The 11,709-nt window shown below is 37.5% G+C and overlaps 1 protein-coding gene across 1 annotated transcript; it reads left to right on the top strand.

Moving 5' to 3' along the window:
- The first annotated feature begins 9,601 nt into the window (after window positions 1-9,601).
- On the top strand, window positions 9,602-10,835 carry LOC103100411 (myelin-oligodendrocyte glycoprotein-like). Its single transcript, XM_016431997.2, has 2 exons — window positions 9,602-9,696; window positions 10,041-10,835. The coding sequence occupies exons 1-2, from the start codon at window positions 9,615-9,617 to the stop codon at window positions 10,406-10,408; spliced, it is 450 nt and encodes a 149-aa protein (XP_016287483.2). The 5' UTR covers window positions 9,602-9,614; the 3' UTR covers window positions 10,409-10,835.
- Window positions 10,836-11,709: the final 874 nt, after the last annotated feature.

An 11,709-nucleotide genomic window follows, 5' to 3' on the forward strand; every position in this document is an offset into this window, starting at 1 on the left:
CAAAGAAAAATAAATCTATAACAGGTCCTTGAATCAGGGCCTAATTATGTAATATTTAAAGGAAGACTGTAGAGGATTGAAGAGGTACAAAGGATAAGGAAGGTTTTGTAACATGGAATGGAGGAGTTGAAGGGATAGAGGGAATATGGATGCTGGTGAGATAAAAGGAGAGAGGTACCCTCTGCTGAGAGGCTATCTTTGAAAAATGGGGTTCCCACAAAATGTGCCAACAATGATAGCCTGAGGGGATGTATTCTCTATTGATTGATTTTGAAGATACCCCAGGACAGGTAAGCATGGACCTCCTGAGGGACAAGCCTCCCCCTGGACCAAGGTCACCCAGCAAGGATTTGAATGGTTATTTGTGGTTGAATAGCTATCCTTAGGTTCTGCTCCCTCTATGTCCCTCTGAATGATAGTTCTCCTCTTATCTGACTGTGGGTTGCTTAACTCAAGTTGAATTTAATAACAAGTTTGGATTGGGAAGGTATCAGAGAAGAGGGAATAAGAATTTCCCTATATTTGCCCCAGATTGGGTTTGAGTCTCTCTCAGCTTTTGAGCTGAGGCCAGGCCTCACAGGCTGGTGGAGGGTTTTTTTATTCCTGTCTATGCTAATCTATGCTAGCTTTCTTAAATTCAAAGTTTTAGCAGTAGACAGCAAGAGGAAGAAAAGGTAATGATTTTCATAGCTAGTTGGGCCTGTCTTTTTAGACTAACACCTTAAAGACTAGCCTTACAATTCAAACTGTTCCCCTTAAATCCTTTTGATTGATGACACAATCACAGGAATCCAGGCAGAGCATACAGTTGGGAAAAATCCAGGAATAGAGGTACTTCTATCCAGAGTCAGGGAGAGAGTGCTCCTTCCAGTATGATGGCCAGATAAAAAAGTCCCCTTGAGAGCAACTGTCACTCTCCCAGTCACTCCTCACCTGCCCCCCAACTGTCATCGCTGTCCATCAATCTTCATTCTAACATTCCAACTGCTATTTGCTCCACCTCAGGGGCAGAAAGGTCCAACACTTGATTCAGTTTTCCTTTCCACAATAATCACCTTTTTTTGTTGTGACCTTTCAAGGTCACTTACATTTCTAATACTTACCAAGCTACTAAATTTACTTTCTAAATATTCTCCCAAAAATAATAAACTTCCCTCAATTACTCTGTCTCTATTCTATGCTAATCATATCTACTCTGAGAAATTTTTTGCAGTAAAGTTTGGGTAAGGGTATTTTTAGGGTTTTATAATCAATCCAGTACAATAAATGTTTGAACAAAACCATTACAAAGAAATTTGAATCTTAATGCTAATACTACTTATTCTTGCTAAGTTAAACGAATACAAACATTCTCCCAAAATGGGAATTTATCTATAATTATTTGCAAACCATTTTATCTATATATAAATATATATTTCCATTAAACACAATTTAAGCATCAACTTTACAATAAACAAGTAAAAGTTTACTATCTGTAAATGAAGCTTAAGTCTATTCCTAAGTATAACTAACTGCCTATGCTATGCTTAACTTTACTCCAAATTTATTCCCTACTTATTATAACTATTCCCTAAGTCCCTAGTCTAATCTATAACCTAATCTTATGTACAACATATATACATGCTGTTATATATTTATAGACCCTAACACTGTTACTAACCTAATTATAGTATATATATTATTTACAGAGATTATTTACATATAATACAATAATATACATTGTTTATGCATCTTGAGGTTAGTCGAATAGAAATATGTATTGATCTTTCTGTTTGCCTAAGACCTTATGGAACTAACTATATACATATTTACATTCTGCATAAATACAATTTCAGACACTCATTTATTTACACAAGGTCTCCTAATATATGTCAGTTTGTGATTTGGTGTTTTGTGTCTAATAGTGTATTGAATGGATATTTATCAAATTTCTTCAGATTTCTACTTCTCATGTTGACTGATGACTCTCTTCTTTCTTCTAAGTTATGTAATGTTGCATGCCATTTCGCTAATTTGTGAAATTAATTTTGTTTTATGCTTTTGCTGCATTCAGTCTTACATAAAAGTCATTTTCTGTCTGTCCTCTTCTTGTATAAACAAATTTACAAAGTTCAAAGTCTTAGCTGTCCATTTCAGCTTTTTCTCTTTATTTCTTCTCTCAAGCAGTTTTTCCTGATGCTTTTCCACTGGGATGCTTTAAAATATTTTCCTCTGGGTTGGAAAATTGTCTTCTTATCACTGTAGTGTGCTTGACTGCTGGGATCTTGTTGTCTTGAAAATTATGTGGCACTATTCTTTCTTTGTGGTGTACTTTGATGTTAATCAGTTTGTGTTTTCATTTCTAAGCACTATCTTTTATGTAGATATATTCTTCTCCTATGTCTGTGACTGTGATATTGGATTTTTCTGGTTTTATGTGGGAAAAGTGGAACCATAAGTCTATCCCTACATTTTCCTAGCTGCTGGGGTAGTAAGCAATACTGCATGTGGTCCAGTTCATTGTATTTCCATAGCCAATTTTCTATTGAAATTTTCTTATGTATACTGTCTCCTGGTTTGATGTTGTGCAAATTGTAATCCAGGGGTAATGTTTGTTGTATCAAGCCCATTTCATGCAACTCTGCTATTCTTGTTTGTAAAGCTTGTATATATTTTGTTAATTGACAATCTCTTCAGCTGGTTTACAAGTCCTTACTTGCCAAACTGTGTGTCCTTATAACATCTCAAGTGGAAAACTTGAGACCTGTGCATTGATTCTGTTCTGGCCTGGTCTAATTCTTGTTGTCTGTTCTAAAATGTTAATCCCAGAGCACAGTTAATCCCTCTAGCACCTCCTAGGCAATATTAGAGAGTCACAGAATAAGACAAAAAACAAGGACTTTTAATTGTGCTTCTTAAGAATCTTTCTGGACCCACATCAGCTAAAGGAAGGTGAACACACAGGTAGGCAATCTACCTCTCTAAAAAGAGGTCTGGCAGGATAGTTTATAATCCTTCTATTCTTCTCACCATGACACAGTCCTTTCAAATCCTCTCCTTTAAACTCTTCCCTTATTCTCTCATAAACTCACAAGCACCACAAAAGCTGCTCGTAACTTTTGTTCCTTTTTCTATGCATGTGAACCATCTCATAATGTCTTCAAAGAAAGATCCTCTAGGAGATGGCTAGTATCTGTACATCACATTGGCCAATAAGATGCTGGTACACAATTCTATGATTTGATTAAAGCAGTCTATCTTGAATGACAATCTAGCTCCAACCCCTCTTTCTAGGCTGAGTTCATGTTATGTTTCCCACACATTATATTCCAATCAAAGTGTCCTACTTCATATTCCCTTGCATACAATATTTCACGTTCCACCTCCATATCTTTGCATGGGCAAAGAGGCCTTTTGTGATGCTCCTCCATTTCCAATTAGTAACATTCTCTACTCCACCAACTGGAAAATAAAACATCATGTAAATTCTGTAAAGTCCTGCACTTTGGATCAAAAAATCAACCATATTTTTATTTTATTTATTTTTATTACTTTTTCAGTTCTAAATTATCTTCCTCCCTCCCAACCCTGTATCAGAAAAGGTTAGCATTATGTGTATATGTGTTTTGTTTATTTTAATGCTGTTGTCCAGTCATTTCAGTAATATCTGACTCTTTCTGACCCCATTTGAAGTTGGGATTTTTTTGGGGGGTGGCGGGGTTTGGCAAAGATAATGGAGTGGTTTGCCATTTCCTTCTCCAGATTATTTTACAGATGAGGAATTGAGGCAAACAGGTTAAGTGACTTGCCCAGGGTCACCCAGCTAGGAAGTGTCAGAGGCCAGATTTGAACCCAGGATCTCCTCTCTCTGGGCCTGGCTTTCAACCCACTGAGCCACCCAGGTGGCCCCTTGGCATTTCTTTTTTTTAAAAAAACATTATTTTATTTGGTCATTTCCAAACATTATTCACTGGAAACAAAGATCATTTTCTTTTCCTCCCCTCCCCCCACCACCTTTCCCTCTCCCATAGCTGACGCATGATTCCACTGGTTATCACATGTGTTCTTGACTCGAACCCATTTCCATGTTGTTGGTATTTGCATTAGAGTGTTCATTTAGAGTCTCTCCTCAGTCATATCATCCCAACCCCGGTAGTCAAGCAGTTGCTTTTCCTCAGTGTTTTTACTCCCACAGTTTATCCTCTGCTTGTGGATAATGTTTTTTTGATCCCTACAGATTGTTCAGGGACATTACACCACCACTTATGGAGAAGTCCATTACAATCGATTATACCACAGTGTGTTTGTCTCTGTTAACAATGTTCTCCTGGTTCTGCTGCTCTTGCTCTGCATCATTTCCTGGAGGTTGTTTCATTCTCCATGGAATTCCTCCACTTTATTATTCCTTTTAGCACAATAGTATTCCATCACCAATATATACCACAATTTGTTCAGCCATTCCCCAATTGAAGGGCATCCCCTCGATTTCCAATTTTTGGCCACCACAAAGAGTGCGGCTATGAATATTCTTGTACAAGTCTTTTTCCTTATTATCTCTTTGGGGTACAAACCCAGCAGTGCTATAGCTGGATCAAAGGACAGACAGTCTCTTATCACCCTTTGGGCATAGTTCCAAATTGCCCTCCAGAATGGTTGGATCAATTCACAACTCCACCAGCAATGAATTAGTGTCCCTACTTTGCCACATCCCTTCCAGCATTCATTACTTAACTTCACTGTCATGTTAGCCAATCTGCTAGGTGTGAGGTGATGCCTCAGAGTTGTTTTGATTTGCATCTCTCTGATTATAAGAGATGTAGAGCACTTTTTCATGTGTTTATTAATAGTTTTGATTTCTTTAGCTGAGAACTGCCTGTTCATGTCTCTTGCCCATTTATCAATTGGAGAATGGCTTGGTTTTTTGTACAATTTAGTTCTTTGTAAATTTGAGTAATTAGACCTTTGTCAGTGGTTTTTATGATGATTGTTTCCCAATTTGTTGCTTCCCTTCTGATTTTAGTTACATTGGTTTTGTTTGTACAAAAACTTTTTAATTTGATGTATTCTACATTATTTATTTTGCATTTTGTAACTCTTTCTAAGTCTTGCTTGGTTTTGAAGTCTTTCCTTTCCAAAGGTCTGACATGTGTACTATTCTGTGTTCGCCTAATTTTCTTATAGTTTCCTTCTTTATGTTCAAGTCATTCACCCATTTTGAATTTATCTTGGTGTAGGGTGTGAGGTGTTGATCTAATCCTAATCTTTCCCACACTGTCCTCCAATTTTCCCAACAGTTTTTATGAAATAGTGTATTTTTATCCCAAAAGCTGGGATCTTTGGGTTTGTCATATACTGTCTTGCTGAGGTCGCTTGCCCCCAGTCTATTCCACTGATCCTCCTTTCTGTCTCTTAGCCAGTACCAGATTGTTTTGGTGACCGCTGCTTTATAATATAGTCTGAGATCTGGGACTGCAAGGCCCCCTTCCTTTGTATTTTTTTTTCATTATTTCCCTGGATATCCTTGATCTTTTGTTCTTCCAAATGAACGTTGTTATGGTTTTTTCTAAATCAGTAAAGAAATTTTTTGGAAGTTCCATGGGTATGGCACAAAATAGATAGATGAGTTTGGGTAGGATGGTCATTTTTATTATATTAGCTCGTCCGATCAATGAGCAGTTAATGTTTTTCCAATTGTTCAAGTCTAGTTTTAGTTGTGTGGAAAGTGTTTTGTAGTTGTGTTCATATAGTTCCTGTGTTTGTCTCAGGAGATAGATTCCTAAGTATTTTATTTTGTCTAAGGTGATTTTGAATGGGATTTCTCTTTCTAGTTTTTGCTGCTGAGCTGTGTTGGAGATATATAGAAAAGCTGATGACTTATGTGGGTTTTTTTGTATCCTCCAACTTTGCTAAAGTTGTTGATTATTTCAATTAGCTTTTTGGTTGAATCTCTAGGATTCTTTAAGTAGACCATCATGTCATCTGCAAAGAGCGATAATTTGGTCTCCTCCTTGCCTATTTTAATGCCTTCAATTTTTTTTTCTTCTCTAATTGCTACTGCTAGTGTTTCTAATACAATGTCAAATAATAGAGGTGATAATGGGCATCCTTGTTTCACTCCTGATCTTAATGGGAATGGATATAGTTTATCCCCATTGCAGATGATATTAGTTGATGGTTTTAGATATATACTGTTTATTATTTTTAGTAACGGCCCTTCTATTCCTATGCTTTCCAGTGTTTTTAATAGGAATGGGTGTTGTATTTTATCAAAGGCTTTTTCTGCATCTATTGAAATAATCATATGATTTTTGTTGGTTTGCTTGTTGATGTGGTCAATTATGTGGATGGTTTTCCTAATATTGAACCAGCCCTGCATCCCTGGTATGAATCCTACTTGATCTTTGTGAATGATTCTTCTGATCACTAGCTGGAGTCTTTTTGCTAGTATCCTATTTAAGATTTTTGCATCTATATTCATTAGGGAGATTGATCTATAGTTTTCTTTCTCTGTTTTTGGCCTGCCTGGCTTTGGAATCAGTGCCATGTTTGTGTCATAAAAGGAGTTTGGTAGAACTCCCTCTTTGCTTATTATGTCAAATAGTTTGTATAGTGTTGGGGTTAGCTGTTCTTTGAATGTTTGATAGAATTCACTGGTGAATCCATCAGGCCCTGGGGATTTATTCTTAGGAAGTTCTTTGATGGCCTGTTGGATTTCTTTTTCTGATATGGGATTATTTAAGAAATCTATTTCTTCTTCTGTTAGTCTAGGCAATTTATATCTTTGTAAATATTCATCCATATCACCTAGGTTGGTATATTTATTGCCATATAGTTGGGCAAAGTAGTTTTTAATGATTGCCTTAATTTCCTCTTCATTGGAGGTGAGATCCCCCTTTTCATCCTTGATGCTGTTAATTTGCCTTTCTTCTTTCCCTTTTTTAATTAGATTGACAAGTACTTTGTCTATTTTTGTCTGTTTTTTCAAAGTACCAGCTTCTAGTCTTATTTATTAGCTCAATAGTTCTGTCACTTTCGATTTTATTAATTTCTCCCTTAATTTTTAGGATCTCTAGTTTGGTTTTCTTCTGGGAGGTTTTAATTTGTTCGTTCTCAAGTTTTTTGATTTGCATTTCCAATTCCTTGATCTCTGTCCTCCCTAATTTGTTAATATATGCACTCAGGGATATGAATTTTCCTCTAAGTACTGCCTTGGCTGCATCCCATAAGGTTTGAAAAGATGTCTCACCATTGTCATTTTCCTCAATGAAATTGTTTCTATGATTGCTTCTGTAACTAACCAATTTTGGAGTATCGTATTATTTAATTTCCAATTAATTTTTGATTTGGCTCTCCATGTACCCTTACCAATCAATATTTTTATTGCCTGGTGATCTGAAAAGGCTGCATTAATCATTTCTGCTTTTCTACATTTGAGTGCCATATTTCTGTGACCTAGTGTATGATCTATTTTTGTGAATGTGCCATGTGGTGCTGAAAAGAAGGTGCATTCCTTTTTGTCCCTATTTATTTTTCTCCATATGTCTATTAACTCTAATTTTTCTAAGATTTCATTCACGTCTTTTACCTCTTTCTTTTTTATTTTTTTATTTGATTTATCTAAATTTGATAGTGGTTGGTTCAAGTCTCCCACTAATATGGTTTTACTGTCTATTTCCTCCTTCAATTCTCCTAGTTTCTCCATTAAAAATTTAGATACTGTACTATTTGGTGCATACATACTGATTAGTGATATTTCCTCATTGTCTATACTCCCTTTTAACAGAATATATTTACCTTCCCTATCCCTTTTGATCAGGTCTATTTTTGCTTTGGCTTTGTCAGATATCATGATTGCAACTCCTGCCTTCTTTCTATCAGTTGAGGCCCAAAAGGTCTTACTCCAACCTTAATTCTAACCTTGTGAGTGTCAACCTGCCTCATATGTGTTTCTTGAAGACAAAAAATGGTAGGGTTTTGTGTTCTAATCCAATATGCTATTTGTCTACATTTTATGGGTGAGTTCATCCCATTCACGTTCAAAGTTATGATTGTCATTTGTGGATTTGCTGGCATTTTGATATCTTCCCCTAGTTCTGACCTTTCTTCTTTAGCTATATCCTTTTGAACCAGTGATTTACCTTAGGTCAGTCCCCCTAGTCCCCTCCCTTGATATGCTTCCCTTTCTAGCCCCTCCCTTTTTATGCTCCCTTCCCCTCCCCCGTCTCCTTCCCTCCCTTTTTATACTCCCTGTCCTTCCCCCTCCTTAATTTTCCCCCTTGTCATTTCTTTACAGTATAGTAATATCCCAAAGATCAATGTATTAGCACATGATGATGAAAGAATAGTTAGACAGCAGTTTAGATTTTTTAATCTGGTGAAGAAAAAAAAAATATATATATAGGAGATATTCAGAATCTCACCTATAATCCTTTATTGTTTTTTGTATAGGGAAATGTTCATGTTTGGTATTTGTCCAGTTGGTGAGAACAAAAGGGAAATGTGCTAAAATATAAAGAAAAAATGGCCTGAGGGAGCTAGTGATTGCAAGCACAATAAGACTCAGCAATGTAATGAAACCCAAAAAGCTAATTCTTAAACTGTTAATAGAAACCCAGGACCTAGAACAGGGTTGGCAAATCTTTTCTGAGTTCAAGTGCCCCAGAGAGAGTTAAGTGAGAAAGTGCTTGCTTTGGGCTGCTGGACAGAAGGGTGAGGCATGCAAAAAAATGTGCTGGGCACTGGGAAGAGGGGAAATGGAACAGCTACCTGAGTGCTGGTTGGGCATGCATGCCACTGCTTCTCCAAGAAGGATCTGGAATGAGAGAAAGTCTGTTTCTTCTGTCCAGCACTCTGGTCTGATCACTTCTGCAATATAGTTTATAGTTTATCAGAAAAACTCAGGCCAAAGATGAGGGGTGGAGTACCAAGGGTGGGGATACAAATTCCTGAAGAGAACAGATGTAAAAAACATAACTGTAACTGAAGAGCCAACTTTTGGGTCCAGTGGTATTCCCAGAGCCACCCTTTTCTACCAGTCCTATGACAGAAGTGAATTTCCTGCTGAGTGAGGACACAGTGCACAAGACAACAGTTGTATGCAGTAGTTACACAGCACAGTTCAGTGAAACTTAAGAGGTAAGTTGGCTTTCCTTCTTAACTCTTCTGCCAATCCTTATTTTTGCCCTAAATCCAAACAGATTTTCTCCTTTTTGGAAGAAATCAATTTTCCCTTAGATCTAGATATCTTGGTCTCCATGGTCTCCAAAACATTAAATCTCTTTACTATGTTCTTCCTTAAGAGAAATTCCTATGGGCTAAAAATGTTAGAACGACTTTCATGGAGATCAATCCTTGGAGAGAAAGTAGTAACTAAAAGGATAGATATGGTAAGGCCAGGCCATTTCTGGTACATAAAATAGTATAAACAAGAGTACAGAGATGGATGGGAAGAAACCTAGAAAAAGAAGGTGGCCTGAATGGAAAGGAAGACAAGTGAATCTAAGGGCTCACTTTTAGAATTCTCTCATTCTCTTGGGCCTGCCTAGGAAAGACGTTATAGAACCCAGATACACTGACACCATCTCACCCTGTCATAAACACCCTGTCTCCAGGGTATTTTTTTTTCCTTAGGTAAAATGGAGATTGTCAATTCTAAAGGCTCCTTTCTCTCCAGCTTTCTCATCTTCCTCTTGCTTGAGACACATACACTGGCTTCAGGTAGGAGTATTTACTTCTCTTTGGCTCCCAAGGGGTTATCAGGTGGGTTATCAGGTGAGTTCTGAAGTATAACTCTAGAAAGTCTTTTGCCCTCCCATCTCACTCCCATTACTTCCCAAGTCATTCCCTAATTAACTACCAGTTCTTCCAAACAGCTCTCAGTTTCTCTTCTTTCCCTTCCAAAGTCTTCTCAATATCCTTATCATCCTGTCCTTTCTTCCTTGGTTTCTTCCATAGGTTCTGCTCCTTCTTCTTTCTAGATGCCTTCTTCTGTCCCATTATAGCTCCTAATTCCCCTCTCTTTTACATATTTTCTCTACGAACTCGTTTCTCTTCCTCAATAGAGCAATTTTCAGTGATTGGACCTACAGAACCCATCCAGGCTTGGGTAGGAAGAAAGGCAGACCTACCATGTTACCTGTCTCCCCAAAAAAATGCTCAATCCATGAAGGTTATTTGGTTCCAATCTCTGGAAATAGTGCATCACTATGAAGATGGGCAGGATAAGTTTGACAATCAAAGCCCTAAATTCCAAGGGAGGACAGAGCTGGTGAAAGATGCCATCACTAGAGGAAATGTCACCCTGAGGATATGGAACATTACAGCCGCGGACAAAGGACACTACAAATGCCATTTTGATGATGGTTTGTATCAAGAAGAAGCTGGAATAGAACTACTTGTCTCAGGTGAGGAGTCAAATGTGAAGTTCTAGAGATTGGGGGCTTCAATATGAAGAATTGGGAGGATATTTTTTCCCATCTGAATAATGACAAGTTGAGGGTGGTTGTCAGAAGAGGCAGGGAAACTTGGGTCCTGAAATATGGAAACCATGACAGGAAATTTAAACCAGCTTAGCAATATTGGTCTCAGAGGTAAAGAAGGAAAAAGGAGATGAGCAAAGGGAAATAATGAAAGAGAAAAAGAAAGATGAGAGGGGACACTGGTGATGAAAGAGAGAAAACAAAGAAGAAAGAAATACTGGATGAACCTATACCTTTCCATCTTATCCACAACTCTAATATGAGATAATGGATCATGAGCTTTGCTAAAATTATAGGAAAACTCTATCTACAGCATTTCCCTCATCTACTAGCCTAGTAATCCTATCAAAAAAGGAAATGGTGTTTGTCTGGCACTGCTTGTTCAATGAAGCCATACATGCTCTTGGTAATCATTTTCTCCCTCTTTCATTTCTAGAATTTTCCCAACAAAATCAAGTTCATTGGCCTGTAATTTTCAGACTCTCCTTTTCCCTTTCTTGAAAATCACATTTGTCTTCCTCCAATATTGCAGTACACTTTCCCTTCTCCTGTGATCTTTCAAATATCAGTGTCAAAGATTCAGGAATTGTCTCTGCTAGTTCTTTCAGAGGATGAGGAGGTACTTCATTGGAGCCAAGTGATTTGAATTCATTACGTATTCTCTTACTATCACCTTACTTCAATTCAGTATCACTTAATATTAATAGACAGTATTAAGAGAAACATAATCCATGGTAGTTCAATCTTTAGTTTCTTGCCCAATATGATATTCGTTGGCATACTTGTTCTATTCCTTCAGATCATTTGGGTCTGTACAAATAACAGAAAATGAACAATTGTTATACATTTTTGGTAAGTTAATTGTTCTGTCTTGGAGAGAGAGAGAGAGAGAGAGAGAGAGAGAGAGAGAGAGAGAGAGAGAGAGAGAGAGAGAGAGAGAGAGAGAAAGAGAAAGAGAGAGAGAGAGAGAGAGAGAGAGAGAGAGAGAGAGAGAGAGAGAGAGAGAGAGAGAGAGAGAGAGAGAGAGAGAGAGAATGATCCCTGGAAGGCAAATAGATGCCTTAGTGTCTCTTAGTAAGGAAACACCAATTACAATTCTTCTCTTATTCCTCTTTCCCTAACTGGATGATCTTTTATCAGACATCGACTAGAGGTCTATTCTATCATCCTTCAGAGAATAAGCAGCTTCATCCTCTCAAGATGATCCAACTCTTTCCTCTTCAAGAAGAGCCTCAAGGGGTAACTAGGGAGT

The sequence above is a fragment of the Monodelphis domestica genome, chromosome 3, assembly GCF_027887165.1.
Source record: "Monodelphis domestica isolate mMonDom1 chromosome 3, mMonDom1.pri, whole genome shotgun sequence".
NCBI lineage: Eukaryota > Metazoa > Chordata > Mammalia > Didelphimorphia > Didelphidae > Monodelphis > Monodelphis domestica.

What these genes read in the sequence shown, in the direction of transcription:
- LOC103100411 (XM_016431997.2), top strand. Translation starts at nt 9,615, where the DNA reads ATGGAGATTGTCAATTCTAAAGGCTCCTTTCTCTCCAGCTTTCTCATC. An exon ending in GACACATACACTGGCTTCAG is followed by an intron (nt 9,697 to 10,040) that starts GTAGGAGTATTT and finishes CTTCCTCAATAG; the next exon opens with AGCAATTTTCAGTGATTGGA.